The following is a 25,438-nucleotide window of genomic DNA, read 5'->3' as shown; positions in this document are numbered from 1 at the left end:
TAAGTTGAAGATATTTTAAAACTTTATTGAAGACATTATTATACCGAGAGAAGACAATGTGAGAGAGAGAGAGAAAAGTTAAAATGATTTAAAATGAGGAATTGGTATTCTCTTTTACATCTGATGGGATGAGAAAGTAGAAAGAATTCTAAGGATATGGCCTTGGTCGTCTCTCAGATCTGCTGTCTTGGGGTCTGAAAAAAATACAAAGAAACAAGTCGGTGTTAAAAGAAATTCTCAGTATTGTCATCATTTATCATGTTTTTCATGCTGGTATGGGTTAGCTGATTCAACACAATCTGGCAAGCTACAGAACTGCACCACAGCTCCAATGTTTACTTTGGGATGGCTTCTATAGCTGGGTAATACTTCTAAATGCCAACCACTTTATACAATCACAAATAATTTTTTTTTTTTTAAGTCAATAGTAACCTAATTTAGAGGACAATCACACACATGCATTACTCTTAACATTTTTCTTATGGAAAGAATATACTTTTGTATGAGGTCTTATCAATCAAATAGTTACTCTCTACACCCTGAAGATAGTAAAAGATTAGTCACCAGCTACAACTAACATTTACATTATTGCATCAATCCCAACATTTTCCTAACACCAAGTCAATGCTAAATTTAAAAATTTGATCCAAATAAAAGATATTTTGAACTTCCATTGGGCATCAATATATAATTTCCTAATCTCTCTCCCTCAGCCTTAGTTTTCTCCTTAATTCTTAATGTAATTTCCAACTGAAATCTCTCTAACAGCCTTGGTTCTCTTTTCCTACTGTGTTTCATGTTGGCTAAATATTTTTTTCGTACTATCTCTTAACAAATCCTTTCTTTCATTACGACTTCTTACTGCTATTCTCTACTGCCCAAGGAGAAAACACCCATTCATAATGCCCAGCCGTAGCATATAAAGTACCTTCCACACACGCTTCTCTCTCAAGACCTCATGGAACTCATTCCAGTGTTGGTTATTTATTGGCACCCAGTTATGCACCGCTAAGATATTCTTTCATTTTTTCGATCTCTCCATTCATTCATTACTAACATGCATTATTATTATGTACTTTTGTAAACTAATTATTTAAATTGACTCTTTAATATATAACTTCCTAATCTCCCAGCCTTAGTTTTCTCCTTATTTCTTCATGTAATTTCCAATTGAAATCTCTCATAGCCTTAGTTCTCTTCTTCACTTGTGTTTCTAAGTTGGCTCCATATATTTTGTACTATCTCTTAAATAACCCATGCTTTTTCACGGTGCACCAGCCCATTCCTCCCCCCACCGCCAATACCGGATATTTCGCTTCTATCACCAGAAACCCCCTACCTCACTGGTATAATATGATAGGAATAATACTGTAGACAGGTCCATTAGAGCAAAGAAACAGGCCTGGAAAACCTGGAAGAGTGGAAGTAGAAGGGAACTGTACCAGATAGCCAGAAGGAAGGCTGGAAGACAGGTATATATTGCTAAGGGAGAAGCAGAAAAGAAGTTTACCAATGTTCAGCGCGTGAGAACCAGAGAACTGAAGTATTTCGGTTTGCAATAGTGTGTGAGAGAAAGTTGTAATGTTACAGGAGAGAAATATGCCCGCGTGAATGATGGTGCACTTGTCTTTAAAGATTCTGCAAAGACAGGCTTTGCTGAATGTGGAAGAGAACCTGCCAAATGTTGACCCAGTAGATAGCACCTTGGAAGATGAAGCAATTAAGGATATGAAGTCAGGAAAAGTACCTGGCCCATCAGGAATCACTGGGATGATTAAAATATCTGGTGGTGTGGGTTATGTTTTCATCACCCGTATTGTAAATCAGGTAGTTCAGGAAGGAATCATACCCAATGACTGGTGTAGCAGCACCATAGTCAACTGCATAGAAAGGTAAAGGTGATGCTTTAGACAGAAATAACTAAAGGTGTATCAAACTGCTGGAGCAGGTGATGAAGGTCATGGAAAGGATCATAGCCCAACTAATTAGGGAGAGAGTTGGTCTAGATGAGATGCAGTTTGGTTTTGTGCCAGGCACCACTGATACTATATTTCTGGTTAGACAGCTGCAGGAGAAATACCTAGCCAAAGGTAAACCCCTATACTTCACTTCTGTTGACTTGGAGAAAGCCTTTGACAGGTCCCCCGAGCCCTTATCTGGTGGGCGATGTGAAAACTAGGGATAGATGAGTGGTTAGTAAGAGCTGTACAAGCCTTTACAGGGATGCTGTCAGTAAGGTAAGGGTTGGCAACAAGTGTAGTGAAGAATTCCAGGTAGAAGTAGGGGGTCACCAAGGATCTGTCTTCAGCCTCCCATTCATCATAGTCCTCCAGGCAATAACATACGAAATCAAGACAGGCTGCCCCTGAGACCTCCTCTATGCTGACGACCTTACCCTCTCATAGCTGAATCACTACCAGACCAAAAGAAATTTCAGATGTGGAAGCAAGATTTAGAATCGAAGGGCCTGAAAGTCAATGTAGCAAAAACTAAAGTCCTAGTAAGTAGGAAGGTGAACAAATCAATTAGTAGAAAAGGTGTAGGTAGAAACTCCACAAGACATACTAAGAGTAAGCTATGGGTGCATAAGAGGTGCAGCAACATCAAAGGAAGGTCAAACGGGATGATAGTTTTTGTGTGTGGCAAATGCACAGGGTAAATCAAAATCAAATCGAAATCAAAATGGAAATTGTAGATATGGCCAATGCCAGTGCTGCCCGACTGGCTCCTGTGCCAGTGGCATGTAAAAAGCACCCACCACTCTCGGAATGGTTGGCATTAGGAAGGGCATCCAGTTGTAGAAACCTTGACAGGTCAGACTGGAGCCTGGTGCAGCCTCCTGGCTTGCCAGCCCCCAGTGAAAGTGTCCAATCCATGCCAGCATGGAAAACAGACGTTAAACGATGATGATAATAAATCAAATCTGAAAATGAAACCCTATTGTCTTTTGGAGTGAGGGCAGGGGGTACAGTGCATAATACTGTCCTAGATGTACACTTCCTGGACAAAAAAAAAAAAAAAAAAATGGAGGAACTAAAGCTTCTCACAAATCAAAGTTGATTCAACAAACTCCCTACAGTGGAACCAATATAATAGTAATAATCCTTTCTGCTATAGGAACAAGGCTTGAAAATGTTCAAGTTCTCTTTCTTAGTAGGGGAAGTAGATTGCACTGACATCAGTACTTGAGTGGCATTGACCCCAAATTGGACAAAAGGAAAAGTCCAACTCTGCAGAATTTGAACCGACCATAAAGATAGAAGAAATACCAGTTGGGCAAAATGCTATGTAAACAGAAGAAATATCATCAGGGCAAAATGCTATGTCGACCATGCCAAAACTTCAGCTCAGAACAAAGAAGATTTAATACTAAGCGTTTTGCCCAATGTGCTAAAGGTCCTGCCAGCTCACCACCTTACAACTAGAGTAATAACATGAAACTAAAACCTACACAAACTGACCAGCAGATGACTGATGAATTATGTGGTGGTTGAAGTCTAGAAATAACAAATCCCACAAACACTAATAATAATCCTTTCCGATAGAGACACAAGCTTGGAAATTCTTAGGGAGAGGTTGCTATTTTATTAACCCCCAAGAATATGAAAGGCAAAGTCAAACTTTCCACCAAGCACTTAGTCTGGTGCTTCCTTAATAACAAAGAAAAGAAGAAAAACTTACCGGCCTCTGTCTTTTCCAAATCCACCACGTCCTCCTCTGTCACCAGGACCTCCACCACCACCGCCACCTCCGCGGTCACCACCCATGCCACCGCCACCTCCTCTTGGTCCTCCGCGATCGCCTCCCATGCCACCGCCGCCGCCACGTGGGCCAACTCTGTAGCCACCTCTTCCACCACGGTCACCACCCATGCCGCCTCTCACTCCTCTGTCACCCATTCCACCACGGATACCTCTGTCACCCATGCCGCCACCTCCTCCACCACCACGACCTCCGCCGCCACCACCCATGCCTCCTCGGCCACCTCTGTCACCCATACCTCCACGAGGGCCACCACGACCTCGGAAACCACCTGAAATACAAAATAAAAAAGCCCATATTAGACAATTAGCAAGCTCAGATAGCAAGACCGCTATTTACAGATCCCTATTTTAACTAGTTAGTCAGAGATCCAAGAGTTGTTTCTGTTCTACATGACTTAGATTCAAAATTTAAATAAGCTCAAAAAGAGTAATCTTGTGTGCCAGACAGATTTAAAAATATCCAAAACTTACTGATAACAGCAAGATATCACAATAAAATACTTGAGATGTCTTAAAATATTTACCTTCTCGGTATAAAATTTTTGTTGACAAAAAATACTGCACACTTAATACAAGTTATTAATACACACACACAAAATAGAATGAAAAAACGATCTCTTACAAACATCTTACATTATTTACATTTGACAGATATGTCCTCATCTTGTTTGTTGTTAACATGTTTTGGCTGATATACCCTCCAGCCGTCAGCAGGTGTCTTGGGGAAATTTCAAGCATGGGTATTTTTCGATGTTATTACTATTATTATTATTCAGGTCACTGCTGGAATCTTGGGGCTAGTAGCCCACACCATATGCCCATCTATCATCAACATCTGTTGGAGGAATCAGAGCTGGTTACCAGTTCTCCATAACACGTGACCTGATCCCAACATACCCACCATTCTATTTGAGGCTTTAGTCATTTACAGTTGAATGAACTCATCCAATCCAGGAATCAAAACCACAACATGCAATCATAAATGCAAACATCTAACCACTGGGCCACTGTTTCACACACAATAAAACAGATACATAGAAACTTTACTAATGCTAGTCTACCTTCATTCTTTCTATTTCACACACACTGTAGAATTTGTATTAACTTACCAGGTCCACCAGGAGGACCACCAGGGCCAGAGCCCATTCCTTCCTTGGGAGCATTACACAAGTTGCAAGCATTTCTCCAGCCAAAGTTGTTATTACCACAGGCTCTGGATGAACAAGAACAGAAGAAAATACAGAAGACATGCATTGGTATGTACAAGGGTTGTTAGTATAGAATCAATGTTGCTTTAATACCAGGAACAAATACATGCTTGAAAGTGGAGTCAAGTATGAGGGTATGCACCACTGCACCTATTTTTTGCTCAGGCTGTTCCAGGCAAACCCCTGAGCAGGGTCCCTGTCAGTTCCCATCTCCATGACATACTTCCTCATCTACATTAGCCAATCAACATGAGCTGCCACACTAACCAGACCCCCAGAAAAGAGAACATGATATGCAGGATCCAACTCGGGAAATCAAGCAATGCAATCAGTCTCAGTTGACACTCCTAAATCATACAATTAACATGACAGGGGGGGATTTAGGATTAGGCATTACAGCTAGCATAAGGGGAGGTATACTTGGTAGAATCAGTTTGAGGGAGAAAGAGAAGGGAGAGGGTAAAATAGCAAGAACAAAATGTTTCTTACTCCAAGTTGTTACCACTTATTAAAAATTTGAATAAAATGAAACGATTAAACACAGGTCAAAATGTGTCTTAATTCTTACTGTTATGAATACTGTGTATTGATATACAGGTAAATGGCAAATCTGCCTTAGAAATTAACTAATTGTATTTACGGCATCAAGTCAAAACAAAAGAAAAACAAGATTTCACCAATGAAATGGTAACTTACGGATTAGGACAAGTCCAATCTCCTTGGCGTCCTCCGCCGCCACCGCCACCTCCTCGGTCACCTCCCATACCACCACCACCGCCGCCGCCGCCACCAAAGCCACCTACAAAGTCAATGAAAATATCACAGTAAATACAAGACTTGCCTACATCAAGAAGAAATTAATAAAGACAAGTGCAATAATGATTTATTTCCATTGTTGACTACTCCATCTTCAATGGAAACTGATCCACCATTGACCCATTAGCATTTAAACCAGCCATCAGGCTCAATAGTCTACTAGTTTATGTAGAAACCAACCAGATCTGACCTCCACACCTACTCTACAATGTCCTAAAATTAATCAATCACATCATCAATATCTTGAAACAACGTGAACAAATAAATATTAACTTGACAAAGTAACCTGAATGCTAAAAGGTTAACCTTCCACACCAACCTGATCAGTGTGTTGTACCACAGTTACCACAAAGTTGTTATTAACCATTAGCACAGACATGGCTGTGTTAAGTTTGCTCAACCACGGTGCAGTTTTGGGTTCAGTCACACTGTACAGCACATTGGGTTTGGTGTCTACTATAGCTTGAAGCCAACCATGGTTTGTGAATGAATTTGATGGACAGAAACTATATGGAAGCCTTTCATATATGGGCAAATATACAATGACAATGGGTGCTGGTTTGTTTACTTCCTTGTATCATAGCAGTTTGAGACCAACACAATAAGCACTATCCCTTGAAGGTGGTACCCCAGTTGCTGGAATGGGGCTGACAAAATTACAAAATAAAAAAAAAACTGCATTCTTATTAACATACTAAATTATACAAATAGAATTCTGCAGGAATAGTGTCCCAAATTTGATGTGATCAGTAGAGATGTAACAAGTCTATGAATAAAGCTATCAACTAAGAAGAATTAAGTGGAACAAATCTGCTACTACATTACAAAGTGATAGAGAAAATGAAACAAACTTACCTCTGCCACCACCGCCACCACGGCCTCCACCTCTGCCACCTTAAAAAATACAAAGAACATTATCAGACATATTCATGAGAAATGTCAGAATTAGACAACTTAGGTGTACCAGTTTGACAAACTGGTAAGCCAGAGAGCTGCACCAGGCTCCAGTCTATTTTGGCTTGCTTTCTGCAGCTGGATGCCAGTCACTCCATAGAGTGCTGGATGTCTTTTACATGTCACCAGCAAGTATATTAAAAAATATTTGCTGTGAATCTTTGTTACCAACAGCAAACACAGGTAAAATATTAAAAACACACTTAAAACGTTATGCCACTATGACTAAGTACAAACACCATACAGCGGTAAGCTGGTAGAAATGTTAGCACGCCAGGCAAAATGCTTAGCGGTATTTAGTCTGTCTTTACGTTGAGTTCAAGTTCCGCTGAGGTCGACTTGACTTTACATCCTTTCGGGGTTGACAAATTAAGTACCAGTTGCGTACTGGGGTCAATGTAATTGACTGGTCCCCTCCCCCCAAATTTCGGACCTTGTGCCTAAAGTAGAAAAGACTATACAGCAGTCTTAGAATGGAAGTATGACATTTGTAGCTGCATTGTTGGTTCAGTTTTTCTGGACACTATTGAGGTGTTCTAGAAATGACCATCTAGTATTTAACAGGTACACAAGATTATATTGCTCAACATGGTCATTCATTATGTAAGATAGTAAAATGACTTGAAGGTATTCAGTTGCTATTTCTAGCAAGGACAGAAAAACTCAGAAGATTATACATAAAGATCATAATCACAGAAATCTTCAAGTTACTATGTACCTATGTCTTCCAAAAACTGATATTACTAAATTCACAAACAGTAAATTAGACAAATATATTTCCTTTAAATAAGGATTTCTTAAAGCAAAGTTCCAAAGAAACAGTTAAAATTAATTCTTAATGTATTAATCAAGTGGGACAATTGGAACTTCAATTTTGAAGATCAAACAGTTCATGTCCACATTTCCATAGATCAGACGAAATTTTTTGAAGCAATTTTTCTACAACCAGATACCTGTCATCAACCCTTGTTGGTGTCCAAAAAAGGTAATATTTCCTTGTTGTCAGACATAGTTACTATGGACGACAGAAAACAATCGACATTGCTCATATGTCAGGGATACTAATTTAGAACCATCACTAATAAAGACAAGGGTACACGCAACTTGAAATCAAGCCATTTTTATCTCCCCCATACACATTTGATAACATTCTGTCATTACTAAAACAGAGAACAGAAAAACAAAACAAACCTCTTCCTTCACGGCCACTAGACCAAGCTTTTCTCTGGGCCATTTCAACCTTAATTATTCTGCCCTGGAAATCTTTTTCTGAAAAATTTAGTGAGAAAACAGGTTAGACAAACACATAAAAAACACTTATCTTTAACAATTGGAGACAACTTAAATAATATTCTTAGAATATTGATTTCTACAGACAGACACAAAGTCCAATTTATGAATTTTTAAAACGACTTGAAAGTCCCATCAACAGCTAAATTTAGGCCTGAACACTTAAGTCATCTTAACAGCAACAAAATTCATTTCCAAAGGATGTTATTGATTTTATGAAATCTAGACATTTCAGTACTTACTATTCCTGGAATTTGAAAACAAATTCTGGAAAAGAGATAACTATCACACACCATCATTAGGGAATAAAGCCATTTAAATAAGTGTCACCTCAATAATGACACATAGAAGGCAAACAGTTCTAGTTTAAACATGCCTTCAAATTTCACAAATATCAATCATGTTGGTGGTGATTTTTTGCAAAAGTATCATTTCTCTAACTATGTGGTGTAAATGCAATAGTGTATACAGAAATTAGATTGATATTTTAACAAAAGTCTTTCTAAACCACATCACTGGGTGATGTCCTATTGATTAATGAGAGCATTACATCTCTTTGTTAATATCCTAAGTACTTTCTCCCATTTGCTTTCAAATAATCAAAAACCCTTTACTTTCCACATGTCAATATTCAGAATCCACCAAATAGACCAGGACATCTAAATGAGGTTAACTCCAGTATGACCAATGCCTAGACATTAAATCTTTAAAATATTTTCAACTTCAATCATTCACTAAAGTGTGACTTCTTTCACACATTTAAAACTTTATAATAATTCTAATGTTCCAGAGACTTCACATACAGTATAGTGAAATACTCAACTTACCATTAAACCAGTTGATAGCTGCCTTTGCGCTTTCAGGGTCATCATATGTCACAGTAGCCTCGCCTTTTCCGCGACCAGTCGCCTTGTCTTTGTAGATCCACACCTTTGGTTTGCTTGTTTTCTTATCAGTCTTAAAAAAGAATTCACAAAAATAATTTACAAACATTGCGCAACTCGAATTTCATTAAATTTTAGAAAAAGAAGGAAAAAAAACCCAACAAACTATGTAGAAGTGATTAATAATCTTCTAACCAAACTCATTAACATCTTTCTTCAGTGTCTTGTCATTACTGAGAACAATTTTTCTAATTACAGAACCACAACACTGATTGACTTAGACAAAAGGGTTCCTCTATCTTCCTTACACAAAATAAATCAACACTTCAATTTACCTTAATGACACCAATGCTTCCAAAATGTTCAATTAGAGCATCTTCAGTGACTTCTTCATTTAGTCCACACACGAACACTGTGTCAGGCATTTCCATAATTGGTCCATCTACAATGAAATTACATTAGAAATTAAATATTTTATGGAGCAATACATTTAAAATTTCATAAATTCTGCAGACAGTTGGCATTGTAAACAATAGTGATACGTGTGCGTGTGTGTTTCTGTATGCAAGCACAGGTTCTGCAGACTCCATTTTCACACATCACTAAGTATTGGTCAGTTCTTAGCTATAGAAAGGCCCTTGCTCAAAGTACCACAAAGAGATCAAACCAAAGACTATTATTGTGAAGTCAACTTCTTACACATACCACCAATATTGTTAAAAATCAACTATAGGTATCCCATTACATTGCGAATTAACTTAAGGCTACATTTCATTAAACAGCCCAATTTCTTAGTAACAATGATCCAAATACTTTTGAATGTACAACAGGTAGATAATTTGGGCCAGATACACACCACAGTTAAAATGCTAAAGGGTTAATAATACCTAAACAATCAGTCATATAAATACTTAATCATGTAAATGTAATTATTTAAAAAAGCTACAAAAACTTACCTCCATAACCACTGCCACTGCCACCTCCGCCTGCATGAAGAAAAATTAAAGAAAAGAACGAAACTTTAGAAAATTAAAACAAAAGAGAACAAATTGCCACAAAAAACAAACAAACAAAAAATAGAGGCCAATAAAACAATTCTTTTCCCCCATGAAACAAAAGTTTATTGAAATTAGACACGAGAATATCAGAGAAAGAAGGGATGGAGTAAAAGACTAACAACCACTAAGTTAACATATATCAAATATGTTCAGGTACTAAGATGACTGTACATTAAAACCAACATTTCAAGGATCTCATCACATTAGAAGCTAATAGTGATAATGACCAAGCATTAAAGGGTAAAGTACTAGGATCCACTGCTTTAAAACTGTTTAGATTTCCCATCAATATGCAGCTTTGATTTCAACTCAACATACACAGTTGTACTGGAAAGTCAATAAAACACTTGGATATTTTTACTCAGCAACCAAGATTTAGGAATATAATTATGTAGATTAATATCGTGGAACTGGATAGAAATATTTAAAATATTTGCAATCACCATATATTTTTACCCCTTGAATTAAAAAAATTTTTTTTTTTTTTTTAAATAGAAAACCTACTAAGTTTTCAACAGAGAACCAATGAAACAGCATTTCAATATTACTAATTAGCATGCCTCTCTATACATATACATGTGTGTGCTGATTTATATATCTCAATGAATTTTAAATATAGTTGGCTAGCAGCGAAACATCACTAGTAATCATAGGACCAATATAAAGACCTTGATAAATCCTAAATGGAAGATGGCAATATTAAAAAAAAAAAAAAAATTACATCAGGGAAGTAAATTAAAATAAAAAACAAAATCAATGGTGTAGAGTGGAAGAAAAATAATCACTAACTGTTGTCCATTCAACCAACTGTCTCAAAACCCTTTTTGTGTGTGTGTGCACCTTTGGAACATTGTACATCAAGTGATTAGGTAGTAAGTACATTCTTGTACACAATACCAATGTCATTTCAACAGCCTTTTTTCCTAATACCACTCACCTTATTTTAACCATCAAATACACACAATGTTTTCACCAAATTTTGACATTTTCACATTTTTACAGACCATTTTGTTTGTAATATACCAAATGAACACCAGTTGTAGAGGTTTACCGATATGCACATTCCATTTTTTTGTGTCTGTTTTAAACACAGCCGTATGCTAAACATACCAAAATGGCTCAACAGTGTACATCATTGATAGTAAGAATGACCAGATTCAAATTCACCATATGTAAATTACCTTACAAACATTCTGGCTTTCATTGTAATTAGTTACAAAAGACTGATCTAATTTTCAAAACAACCATGAGTGTACATGTTGTCTATGTATTTTATCGTCATAGTTAAATGCCCAAATAATCAAATACATATATACACACAATACCATTAACAGTTTGAAGAATTCTGAATGTCATGGATTGTTGTGAAATCAAAGACGTTATGCAATTTCTCAGTGGGGTGTTTGCTTGTTAACTTGTCTGAATGTATGTGTATGTGAACAAGTGTGAAAGTTGAGTGTGTGTTAAATACCGAGGATAAGAAAAGAGGAGGCTGTAACAGCCTTAACCAGTCACTTACCACCACCATAACTTTTGTTGAAGCCTCCTCTGCCACCGCTGAAATACATTAGGAAAGTTCAGTAATAACAGTCCATCCTACAGATGGAATGCTCTACTGACAAGGCCAAGATTTCTCTTCACCCGGTCATTTTTCACCATTTCCAAGCAGCTCAAATGCAGGACATTTCTAAGACACGCTAAGGCAGTTGTTGCAAAACTGTAAATTGTTTTTTTTTTTAATTCTTTTTTTTTAAAACCCCATGTGGGCAAACACCATTTCAAAAAAAAAAAAAAATATTCATGAACAATTTCATAGCTGTTAACCCTTTTACAGTCATCTGATTTAGTTTACACTAAATAGGGGCACATTTAAATTTTTCAAACCATTTTAACCACGAAAAAAAAAAAACAATTAAAAACACCAAAACATATACATATAGACATGTATATATATATTCATCTAGAACTTTTAAATTCACCTTTTAATATATCTTTCGTTGGCTAATAAGCAAACCACCTGAGGAAAGAATATATATATACATACATATATGTATATATAACAATATACCAGAAACCTCTTGGTGTAGATGGATTCAACGGGCTACTCATTACAAAGTCATGCTGTAGTAGCTGAGACACGTCATAAGCAACACAAGCTAATGTTTTGCATTAGAGACACACCATAGAGACAGCAGTTGGGACAACAACTTTCTGGTTGGTTGATTGGTACTAATTTGTTTTGTTGTTTTACCTTTTTTTTTTTTGACTTAAATACAACTTTACTTATCAAAATGGATGATTGAAAAAGAAAAAACGTTTTCAGAGATTTAAAAATGTTTTGAAGAAAAAAATTTTTTTTTAAAAACTCATTCATATATATTTATATATATATATATATATATATATATATATATACAAGAAAGACTTCTATTTGTGTACCAGCATGGCCTAACTATATACCAAGATAGGTTTTTCTGTAATGTATGCAGACACTGTTGAACACCAAAACCACAAGAGAAGGAACAGGGCAGGGAAAGCATTAAGCTGATATTTTAGGGGGTCAGCATGGAGTGGGTTTTGTTTCACTTGCTTTCTTACAGGTTAAAACATTTGCTCAAAAGTTAAAGAAAAATTACTGTATTTTTCCTGTAACTTTTGTTTGCTTTTAGAGCAGCACTTCAGTAAATAAGGATTTTTAAGCATTATATTGGTCTTTATACTTTGATTTATTTTGCAACACATTAGTGTCTCGAAACTGACCTTCAATGTGACCTGTCAGAAATAGATGACTTTAAAAAAAAAGAAAGTTTGCATTATTTTTCATCATCAAAACAAACATTATTATACAAGGCGGCCACAATTACAAGAGAAAAAAATGAGGGTGAAAACAGCTATTTGCATACAATCTTTTTTTTTTTAAGACGATTCAGGAATGGTAAACCTTGGAAACTATATAAATATGCCCGTAAAGTACCCTTTATATGTATTCTACCAAAATCTAAAGAATTTAGTAGAGTACACATACTCCCAATTTTCAATTTATACAAAAACCATACTTTAAAAAAAATAAATAAATAAGCCTATACACATGTATATCACACACACACACACACACAATATTAATAAGACCAGTTTTGCTATTTCTGAACAGATGTATATATATTTTTTTTTAAACAGGGGAGGAGGTGTAAATGAAATGACATGAAGACCAGAAAAATTATATATACTGAATATATCAATCTGTACAAAATTTACATTTTAATCAGGTCATTAATACTAACAACTGAAACTCATTCAGTTCTGCAAATTTTTCTGGTCCCCAAAAGCACTAAATACTTAAGCAAGAGAATTAAATGTTTAAAAAAAAAAAAAATGTCATGTAATAAATTAATTTTAATAATTTTACTGGAAGTTCACTAATAATTTTTTTTTGCACGAGGGGAGAAAAATAGATAGAAATGGTGCAGAACCATAAGTTTCAGTTTGGGAAAATCTGAAGGAAAAAATACACCAAGTAACCAATAAATATGATGGGAGAAATAATGGGATAGGTTTATCCATTGCAGGATTCAGTGAAGCCAAGTTGTGGATCTCATGATTGCATTGGTGCAATAATAGCTTGTAATGGAACCAGTTTTTATATTTATGGGAAAATATGTAAAGATTATTATTTCTCTGAAAAATGAGAAAAAAAATTTTTTCTTAAAAAAAAAAAAAATCCGAATCCTATATTACTTTTAATTTAAAATATAAGGATTCCAACACTACAACAGTAGCTGTTTTTTTTTTTTTTTTTTTTTTTAAATTCAACTTTTAATATCAAATGCACCTCAAAATCTCTCCTGTAATATCAGGTAATTGGAGTCATTTAAGCCACCTGACAAATAAATAATAAACCTGCAACCAGTGATTTGAAGCAATGGAATACAATGAGAATGTGTTTTAGTTACAATGCTCATACAGTGGAGTTGAACACAATCCATATAACTAAGAGTTCAGGCACACCAATATCGTACATCACAATATAAACACTCCAGTCTTATATATATATATATATATATATATATATATATATATACACACACACACACACACACAATGACATAACTTAACAGTTGGTTGCTAAGCTGTAATGAAACCTTATGTGCACACCTTACTGGGCTGTTTATAAACACATTTCATAAAACCTTTTGAGCACACCCAACAATTCTTATAATTTTCCTTTTATTTTTAATTATGACCATCATAACTAGTTTTTGAAAATGCAAGTTTGATGAAAAAAGTACTTGAGAACTAAGTTTCTTGCCAATAAACGTATCAAAGCCAGGAGACAATTTTTATACCCTCAGTTTGGATATGATGCAAACATTGGCAATCACTGCAACAGGTTCAAATATCCTTGGTGATATGGGCTGATAAAATGTAAACTAAAACAGCTTGTTACTGCAGGAAGAGATTTGAAAACTAAATGGCAAAGGAGATTCTAAGAATTTCCACCATTATTGATTAATGTATCACTCTAAGTGAACTAAGCATCTGACCAAAAGACAAACTGTAGGATTTTGAAATAAGAGACATGTCCAGAAGCATAGCAAAGATGTATTCAGCCAAAACATTGAAATTCATCATCACCATCACATCCTAAATAATGAAAGAACTGAAGCCACCAATTCAGATTGTTAAAGCTTGAAACAATTTAAGAAAAATCATAGAAACTTTTCGACTTCTATAAGTCATATTCTAAGAAATATACCACCAACTCTCATAGAGTGATAACCCAGCAGACTAACAAATCGTGTTATCCATATTCACAGAATATTGCATGCAAAAACAGCCAAGAGACAAGCCAAAATATATCAACCAAGTGTACCAGAGTATTTAATGTATGTTAAAAAAAATTTTCTTTTGAAATTAAAAAAAAAATTTTTTTTTTTTAATCGTTTTGATGAAACTTCAGAATTCTTGTTTTCTTTCCCATACGAGTTTTTTTTCTTCCTTGAATGCACCAAAAAGAATTTGCGCAAAAGTAAAAACAAAAGAAAAAACTCTTTTACAACTTTTCCCTGGAATGTTTGTGTCCTTTTTTTGTAAATGCTGACCAAGTGAAACACTTGCACCCACACATCCATACCATGTTTTCCCTACTGTACAGCTTTCAATTTCATAACAGTAAATGAGTTGGACCAATGGAGAACAGTTTCATGATATTGCAGTGGGAAGGTAAACCTTGAGAATTCACACAAGCCAAAAGGTCATAGTCGATTAAACACTTCAGTCACCAAAATGCGACAAAGGTGTTGTAAAAGAATTTGCACGCAACATGTCTTACCAATATCAACGGAGGAGAGAGCACCATTAAGAAATGTTACTGACAAGTTGTTTATGGGAGGGAAACATGTCAGTTGGAACCAACAACTTGACTCCTCTTACTGTCCGAGAGTTCTTTAGAAAACACATTTTAAAGGAAATTATTAAGTGTCATGTACCAAGATGAGAGTTTGAAGATTTTTTAAGGGGGGGGAATAGAAAAATTAAGCTCACCCATAGCCTGAATTGCTGCTTCCTCTGTCACTACTGTTGCCACGATCTCCACGTTCACCACGGTCCCCACTGCCACTACGATCTCCACCACGACTACTACTGCGATTGTCTGAAAAAGAAAATCATGAACTGATAGTTACGACTGTGCACAGGTCAATATTACTAACCAAACCTTAACACTCAATAGAATATGGATTCAGATATAGAGAAATGTAGAAAAACTAAATACACGTTTGTAACTCACCTTTAATAAATCTACATAAGAATGCCTTGTGACTAATAAACTTATATATATATATATATATATATATATATATATATATTACACACACAAAAATATTGGTTTGACATAGTTTCTATGGCTGGATGCCCTTCCTAATGCCATCCACTTAACAGAGTGTGCTGGGTGCTTTTTATGTGCTGCCAGCACAGGTACGTTTACACAACACCAGCACCTGAGAGGGCAAGCTTTCTTTATTTAAGATAGCAGAGGTCATTTGGCTGCAACTTCTATCAAATCAAAGGACTACATAAATTGCCTTTCAGGAGAACCTTGGTACATATACTATGTGTCAGTAAAATTGTAACCCTGATAAAATACAATCTCTGATGTAAGTATATTTAGGAAATAATGCATTTTACATATAGTCTAACAAAAAAAAAAAGAGCAACAAACTCAGTAATTTTAAAATGCCCTTAGTTTGGACAATAGGTATATCTGATGTCCAATTACATTCCCGACTATGGCCACACACTTGCAATAGGAAATAACTAAGTAATAGCTACACTACAATTGCACATCTTTTAAGTTTAAAACTACAAAACAAGAAAAATACCAAAATTCATGTCAACTTCAGTTTTAGTTTCAGTCAGGTAAATTAAAACAAGTTCTGAGAAGTTTCACCAAAATAAATCAGATACCAACCTACTTTAAACAATATAAATTAAAACCTATCAAAATTTCAAGTTGTGTTTAGAACCAAATTCTTCATTATTAGAGAAATATATTATAAGAGTTAAAAACGGTACAAATGTATCATTGAAAATTCTTCTATGATGTTGATTTTCTCAAAATAATTACTAAACAACATAAATACAAATACAATGTTCAAACCCACATTCAATTTCAAGTCCTTAAATTTTATTTTGCTAATTTTCAACAAGAAAAATGTCAGCTGATATACTTAGCCACTTACCGCCATAATTTTTGGGAGGAGGAGGGCCACCATAGCCACCAGATGGTGCCTGTGGGGGAGGTTGCTGAGGAGCACCTCCATAGCCACCTTGTTGGTTGTAGTCACCATAGCTATGTTGCTGATTTCCATAATTGCTTTGTGGCTGGGTTGGCTGTTGACCATAGGAATTCTGTTGACCATAACCAGTCTGTTGCTGCTGCTGCGGAGGAGGAGCACTGTAGCTACTGTTCTGCTGACCATAACTTTGCTGACTGTAGCCCCCGTTTCCACCGCCACTGCCACTACTGCTTGAAGCAGGAGGTTGTGCAGCCTGACCATAACCTGTCAGTTTAAATAGCAAAACATTAAGTGTTCATTTATTAAAAGGACATATGAAATCCATTTTTACCTAAAACTATCAGATATGCTTTTTAAAAATGTAGCAAAACTTGTCAACTGAAAAAAAAAGTTATAAATATCAAGTAAATTTGTTCTCAAAATAAAATCACACTTAATATACAAATGCCTTATTTTAATAATGACAGCATCAACTTCAGACGGATTAAATTTTAAAATTACCTGAACTCCAACATTTATAAGTTTTACATTTACTGCAGAATATGATGGGTGAAACAAATATATGAAGTCAGCAGAATAAAATGTATTTTATACACTAAATATTCCAGTATAAAGTCTCAATACAGAAATTTAATAATTCTAAATATGATTATTTGTGTATTAGATGCCAAACTATTCCTCACAAAAGACACAGAACTTTCAATTCTTGGAAAAGCATGCAAGACAGTCGAAGAGATTTTTTTATTTTCTTTTTGAGAGAGAAATTACGAAGACATTTTCATGTTAACTAAAAACACAGGAAACGAGGTTTATTTTGCACTCAAACATTATGAAATGTTACGGTTTCTTTGAGCAAAATTGTCACCTAAAAATATAACTGATTGAAATGGAACCCAATTGCCGTTTCAGCTGTGTATATTAAATTTGGCCAGCTTTTGAACAAAAATTGTTAGCCAATTTCTAAATCAAAACAAAGATTTTGACACCAGCCAAAATGCCTAAGGGATACTCATCACTGAAGGAGACCAAATCAAGTCAAAACACTTGTGTCAGATGACCCAATGACAAATTTCTGAGCAAGCAAAGAGTCTTAAGAAGTTTCTCAAAACACGAGCACTCTTCTACACTCATATAAACATTATACAAATTGTTACGTTACCAATAGTCACACAAAATTGATACATAACTGGTACTGTGGCTATCCATTTTGTCAATTTGTTAATAGACATCTTGTCAATTTGTTAATATTTGAGATTATGTTATAGTTAATGTTTACTACAGAGCAAAAAGAATTTATAAAATTACATTTCACTGTTGTTAATTCCCCAAGTCAAACACCTGTTGTAAAAACAGTTTTCACACCAGAAGCAGACAACCCCATGATGAAAAATTTATAGTCAAATGTTCAGAGCTGACACTATTTTCTCTATATTGACTCAAAATTTTTCATGACAATTACTACAACAAAACCCACCTACATTCCCAAAAGCAGTAATTCTTATTGTCTCCCCAATGCGAGCTTATTATACCACTATATAGTATACACTGACAGCATCCATAACAACAAAGTTGAAATCAGCTCTGTTCAGTAAACAGTAACATGTGACTACAACAGTAATACTGTTTATTTCTACAAGAATTCGTAAGCATTCAGATTACTATCAAATGAGATGCTTATTCATTCACATTTTCCATTAATCATGTTATCTCATAGCTTTTGGTATTGATCATTTATTTTTAGAATAATTAATTTTTCACAATATCCTGTCTTATTTTGTTTTAAACTTAAATGTCACTTAAATGTTCCAAAGAACTTCAAGTTCCATTAAGTAATTCTGGGACCCAAAAAAGAAAATGGTATTTCATGAAAATTTTATTGTAAGGAAAAGATATGGAGGGGGGGGGGTTGCTTTCTTTGATGCCCAATGGTGGCAAAGGTTGGGTTACACATAAACTAGTCATGGAAACCAATAAACTTTTAGAACTGGTTTCAATTAGCTCTAAATGGTGACCCAGAGCCCGTTCCTATAAGGTTTTATATAAACTGTTGCAACATCCTCGTACACTATAGCAGCAACTTTAACATTTCAATGAATTATCAGCTTTATTGAACAATAGAAGATTTACATCCCAAGTCACATCTATGGCAGGATGCTACATTAAAATTTAAAAAAAAAAAAAGGCTTATTAAGATCAGAATTTGTTCATGCATGTTTAAAACTTGAAGAAAAAAACGAAAAGAAAAGGGAATGGCTGTACTGGGAGACACCATTTATAATCATGGAAAATATCCTAGAAGCAATCTGTGGTTACCTTGCTGTGAATAGGAAGATTGTTGGCCGTAGGTGGAACCATCCGAGCTCTGACCATATGTCTGGCCATATTGACCATAAGACTGTTGAGCTGGCTGGCCTGAAAGAGATTAGTAGCAAAACTGTAAGTGCCTGCTCTGCTTGATGCCTCCCATTTCTCCCCCCAAAACAGTAAAAACAAAACTATTTTATATATATATATGTATATATAAATAAGCATCTCTTTTGAAGTTTAACAATAAAATAAGTGACAACTGTGTTAATACTAACAGGATGAAGGGCAAGCATATAGGAAAAGCCAATGTACAAATATGAAGAGAAATTGCATTAGAAATTTTTAACAAATACTGCTTGTGTAGACAATATACACCATTAAATGTACAATAATGGGATACAAGACCAGTAAATTATGGCAGTTAGTCAAAAAGTTTATGCAGTCAATTAAGTTAAATTTATTCCATTTAAATTTATTTAACTGAAGCATTGATTGATATTATATGATATAAAAATTTATGAGAGAAGTAAGTATATAAACATTCCAGTGAAATATATAAAAGGGAAAAAACAAAAAAAAAAGCAAGCAGTGTAAAGTATTATTAGCTTTAGATAGCAAGTTCAAATAAGAGGGGAAAAAAATTTCCAAATATTTGGAGATAGGTCAGATATATAATTTTAAGCAGTAAAAGGCAGGGAGAGGTGCTTTTAAATAAATTCCAAATAAAAACCAACTAACCTGACTGGCTATATACAGTCTGTCCATATGCTGTTTGACCATAACCAGGCTGTTGAGCATAAGATGAAGGGACTGCAGCTTGGGGTGCTGCTGTAGATGGACTATAGGACAACTGGTCATAACTGTAAGTCTGACCATATCCCTGAAGAAAAGCAAGAAATAGAATATTCATTACAAAAGAAAACTTTTTATCACTACTTCCATCGATTTAACTTTAAATAGTCCACAACTATTATTTAGCTAAAACTGTTCTATTATATGTATAGTCGTTATTCATGCTAAAATGTAAAGAACTCTAGAAAAAATAATAGTGTAGAGAGAATTAACTCAAAAGTCATGTTCTGGATAATAAATTCTAATTAATAATCTAGTACATTTAGCTGTTATTTTTATTTTCACCTTTGACATATAATAGTGGCCAGAATATACAAAGATGAAATGTTGAGGAAAACTTGAAAGAATGGGTCAAGTGAAGCTGTCTGTACAGCTTGAACAAACCAGAAATTAAGGACTCACCTGTTGGCTGTAAGTAGCCGGCTGGTAAGAGCTACTCTCTCCGGCAGCAGTGCCACCATAGGCATTGTAGCTGTAGCTGTGAAGGAAAGCAAAGAAAGTTATTATTCAAAAATAACACAAAATTTCATAGAAATAAGAACTCAAAAACGAAATTATTTCAACTACTTTGTTAACTTACCTAGCTTGGCCACCACCGGCACCTGAATAATTATATTCTGAAAATATAAATAAATATAAGTTTTAATTAAGGTCTCTCAAAACAATAATTTATGCACACAGTCACAAAACCAAACTCTTCTCTATACCCAAATAACACATGATGGAATTCAACAAATCTGAATACTCATTCCAGTACATATATAATGTTGGCTAAACTGCAGCTCTCAAGATATTTTTTCTGTGGTATTTACCCTGGAACAATTTTAAACATTCTATCAGGCAAATTTTACAGAACTACAAAAACGAACCATCAAGAAGCAGACATTAATCAATCTACTTTTAGAAGTTTATTTCTTATAAGAAATACATCTCATTACGTTCTTATTTTTAAAAATATATCTCTTATTTAAAATGTATGTGGGTCACCAATTTGATGAGCTATATATTATGTACACTACAATGAGTTAGGAAACACACACACACACACACACACCATTTGAGAAACTGAGAAAGAAAAATGTTGATCGTACTGAAATCAACACCCATATTCAGAAATTATGTACTGAATAATGTGATCTTATGTCCAGAAACAAGACAGGATCATAGAACACCTTTGAACATAGATTTGCTTGATGAAGATTAACCAAGAGTTAAACCAGTGAAAGAAACAAAAATATAGAAGGAAGACTGTATGAAACCTACATCCCAAAATTTTTAAATAACCACCTTAACAATTCAGATATATAATCATTTTCATTTATTTGCATCTTGAAAAAATACTTGATCCAATTTACAAAATTGTAGAAATGACCAGTGAGAAAATAGTCCCACACACACAACATTTTATTCCCGATGTTGTAAACAGAATAGGTCTTTTACTCAGTTTTATTTTTTATGTAATTAACGTGTGAAAGACTAGCTGTGCACAGATACATGTGTAATATATTTAGAAACTTATTCGTATGTATCAACATCGTTAAGAAGTAATGCTTTCTTTATAGGAGAAAGTCTATTAAATTATGTACACCTGTACAAAATATATTCTCTGTATATACCTCATATATACAGAAAAGTACACGCACGTCAAAATAAGGTTTTTTGCTTCAAAATCAGCAATTAAGCATTTCATTCTAAATTATTTCCATTCATAATAAATATCATGTAATGAATTGAAATAGTTTCATAAACAAAAAAAAAATCTAGTAGGCATAGGAGTGTGTTAAGTAGCTTGCTTACGAACCACATGGTTCCGGGTTCAGTCCCACTGCGTGGCACCTTGGGCGCGAGTGTCTTCTACTATAGCCTCGGGCCGACCAAAGCCTTGAGTGGATTTAGTAGACGGAAACTAAAAGAAGCCCGTCGTATATGTGTGTGTATGTTTGTCTTCCCCAAGATCGCTTGCCAACCGATGGTGGTGCGTTTACGTCCCCGTAACTTAGCGGTTCGGCAAGAGACCGATAGAATAAGAACTAGGCTTACAAAGAATAAGTCTTGGGGTCGATTTACTCGAATAAAGGCGTTGCTCCAGCATGGCCATTGTCAAATGACTGAAACAAGTAAAAGAGTAAAACCAATACTTTTTTTATAAATAATAGATTGAAAGCCCTCCAAAGCTAATTTATAACTTGTTTACCTACAAATTTGTAAAATAAGGTTCATTCTCAACTGTGTTGAGAACTCTTCAGAAGGCCTAACGCATACCAAAGTGCCTCCAACCCGTTTAAGATCAAAGCATTGCAATTTTAACTGATTATGAACCTAATCATTTACAAATAAATGAATATTGCAAATAAAGTTCACATCAAACTGGGTCTCATACATAGGAACCAGTCAAATCGTAACCAACGACGAAGAGAACACTTCTGTATTCAAACTATGGTGTTAAAAAAAAAAATACACAGTCGTTTGTCAGTTTAGGAGAGTGTGGCTTGCATCGTTGAATCATATACTGTTGACCTTAATCTCAAAACAAAAAATCGTTAACATTTTTTAAAACGAGACCTTTTCCACTCGGCCGCGCGCCCACACATTCATCTCGCACCATGGCAACTAATAAATCAAACGTTCCCGTTTCAAACTGAACCAACCAATTTTGGAAGAGCACGTGTGTCTTTCTTTCACACACAAAGGACATTTTATCAATCTAAGATACAAGTATACTCTTTCTTACTCTAAAGGCGATAATATGAAAAATGCACGTTTTTATAACTATAGATATATTTTGATTTGAAATTTCAAAATTTAAGTTTCACGGCTTCAAATTTCATTCTAAGAAATGAAATTGTAAATGGTTTAAAAGAACATTCAAGGAACGAAAACTGAAAAGCGAAGCAAGATAAAATAGCAAGCACGTGCCCTATTACATCATAAAATTACGTTCACAATCTTTTTACTGCTACATTAAACTATAAAATTAAATCTGTGACGACCAAATGTAATATTACTTTCACCATTTGATCATTCTCGTTACAAACGATTAGGAAATTAATTTTTATTTGGAGTTGTGTACACATCCTTTACCTTCGCCACTAATAAAGACAGACCAATGAATCTTTCTCAACGTAGTGCTAAAAATAAATTTCAGGTTATAAAAGCATAAAAATATGAACAAAATAGAAAATGAGGAACACACATTTCCAAAACTTACACTTTATTAAAAGAAAATCAGCTTAAAAGTCATTAAAAGAAAACCATTATAAATCGTTAAGATATCAAAAATTATGTAATGTCTAGATTTTAGAGTTAGAGCTGCTATCAAGAAAAATGAATATTTTATTTTCCTCTTTCTATCTAAGCCACAACCACACACTGTTGCCTTCTTATATAACATCTTATGGAAGGTTTCCTTATTTTAAACCTCTATGAGTGACCATCATTATTACGGAACGTATACTTTGTATTTCTGTTTAATCCTATGTTTATTATATATTTATAAATTATATATGCAGCCAGAAAGAGAGAAAAATCAAGCGAGACATCTGGTAAATATTTGAGAGAAGCCCGCCATTAGTGACTACTGTGTCATGACACAAGAGTTGCTCCTCCTCCTCCTCAACACTCACTAACATACATACAATAGACGTTATATACACACACGCACAAACTTGACATACATACAAGACATGATGTGTGTGTGTGTGTGTGCGTGTGTATATACACACAAACACTTAGTACAGCATAAGACAACGAAGGCGAGCATTTTTTTTTTTAACCAGTGTAGGAAACGGCAACCAAAAATCGCCCTAAAAATCAAATCCTACCGTTTCAAAACGTTGAAAACACATTGGATGACAACGCTCCAGACATACTAAGCCTAATAAAAAAAAAAAGAAAGGATGCGATATTTATCTATGCATATCGCATCTCAGTACATTTGAATTTAACTACCACCACGCACACAAGGAAATGCGCGCGTGCGCACATAATACAACACGAGATAAAGGTGAGCCTCTTACAAGGAGTGTTAAGAAATAAATAACCAAAAATCATATCCTACTGTTTCAAAACGTTAAGAAGACATTGGATAAAGTACTCTTTGATGTACTAGTTAGATCTGATCAAAAGAAAAAGTTCTATATATACATCTTCCCGTCTGGGAAGATTTGAGATCAACCACCTCTCCTAATTTTGATCATTATGAATGAGGGGGAAAATTATTTTCACTTTTGAGGATAAGACATTTTAACGTTTCTTCATTGAATTTTGGTGGTATTTAGAATTTTCATGGTTTACCTGGGGAAATTTAATACATTTATTTATTTATTACATAAATTTCTTTGGGTAAATTTTTATTTCGAAACAGTATGGGCGTGTACACACAAAAATATATACGTACATGTTTGGTACAACAAACACGGTAAATAAAAATCAAAGAACATTTCAAAACAGCAAAAACCTACTGAATGACTCAAAGGACGAGCGGTTCGTCTAACGATACTTATCAAAATGGGTTTGTAGTTTTCATTCAAATGCAGTGTATTAAGGGAGCCGCCACATGCGTGTCGACCTAGGTATCCACACACACATTATATATATATATATATATATATATATATATATATAAATAGATATTAACTCGTTATTGGTGGGATCAAATGTATTTCATCCAGTAAGAGAATAAAATATCTAATATACACAGGATTTAATTTCATGCCTCTGAAAATACAATAATAGCTGGCTGGACAAAATTGTATAGAGTTGTGCATATCTAAGCAATCCATTCACACACACATATATATATATATATATAATCAGTGTGGATGAAAAAATGCCTAAGTTCATATGTACTATTACATTCTTTGGATGGATTTTGTTCAGGCCAGACATTCAATCTCCTAATATATCTAGTTTGCATCATATATAAAAATAAATACAAATCCGTTGGCAAACTATAGATTTCTAGCTCCTTTTTGCGCGTTCAATCCGGTAGGACACAGAAATAGATAAAACCAGACAGAAAAAAAGAGAAGCCAGGAGGAGGAGATGAATTTCTGTGTATTGAGTAATCTTTCTCTCCTGTTTGGTATACACAACCCTTATGTACATGTGACATTGAAATTAACGCTATATACCATTCGTAAGGTCGAAATAAAATGGAAATAATGTAATAAATTTGAAACCAGCCATTTAGATTCTTACTAATAACGATAATTGTTAAGGAGGGAAAAATTATTGAAAAAAAAAAAAATTGTCAGCCATTTTTGCGCCACACTTCTTTGTCGTGGAACGAAGCCGGAAGAGGATGAAAATAAATTAAGAAATCCTACATGGTTTCCCAAATATTAAGAGTCAAAAATAAGTGAAAAACAAAGCTCGAACATCGAATTAGCTTTCGACGTAGCTTTAATCGACATTACGATAAAGAAAATTTTAGTTTAAATGGAACAAAAGTCGCTGAAGGAAACAAACCAATTCTACTTACGTGGGTCAGCCATGTTGGTATGGTTATCT

The 25,438-nt window shown here is 34.7% G+C and overlaps 1 protein-coding gene across 4 annotated transcripts; it reads right to left on the bottom strand.

Moving 5' to 3' along the window:
• Positions 1–25,438, bottom strand: LOC106872884 (uncharacterized). Of its 4 annotated transcripts, XR_016238270.1 has the most exons (18): positions 25,410–25,438; positions 20,508–20,544; positions 20,330–20,405; positions 19,814–19,955; positions 19,082–19,180; positions 16,712–17,032; positions 15,516–15,624; positions 11,494–11,531; positions 9,873–9,902; positions 9,252–9,358; positions 8,860–8,989; positions 7,934–8,011; positions 6,644–6,682; positions 5,669–5,771; positions 4,874–4,977; positions 3,682–4,033; positions 1,748–1,880; positions 1–194 (listed from the first exon to the last, which is right to left on the bottom strand). XR_016238270.1 is itself a non-coding variant. In XM_089341420.1 (17 exons), the coding sequence occupies exons 1-17, from the start codon at positions 25,420–25,422 to the stop codon at positions 149–151; spliced, it is 1,824 nt and encodes a 607-aa protein (XP_089197546.1). In that variant the 5' UTR covers positions 25,423–25,438; the 3' UTR covers positions 1–148. The 4 variants fall into 4 exon arrangements, 2 of the variants coding, with proteins under 2 accessions (XP_089197546.1, XP_089197547.1); XR_016238271.1 differs by lacking the exon at positions 19,082–19,180; XM_089341420.1 differs by lacking the exon at positions 1,748–1,880.

This window comes from Octopus bimaculoides, chromosome 24 (assembly GCF_046866305.1).
Source record: "Octopus bimaculoides isolate indiv1 chromosome 24, ASM4686630v1, whole genome shotgun sequence".
Lineage (NCBI taxonomy): Eukaryota > Metazoa > Mollusca > Cephalopoda > Octopoda > Octopodidae > Octopus > Octopus bimaculoides.
Note: the sequence above shows the minus strand (reverse complement) of the source record. Positions and strands in the feature narration are given on the sequence as shown.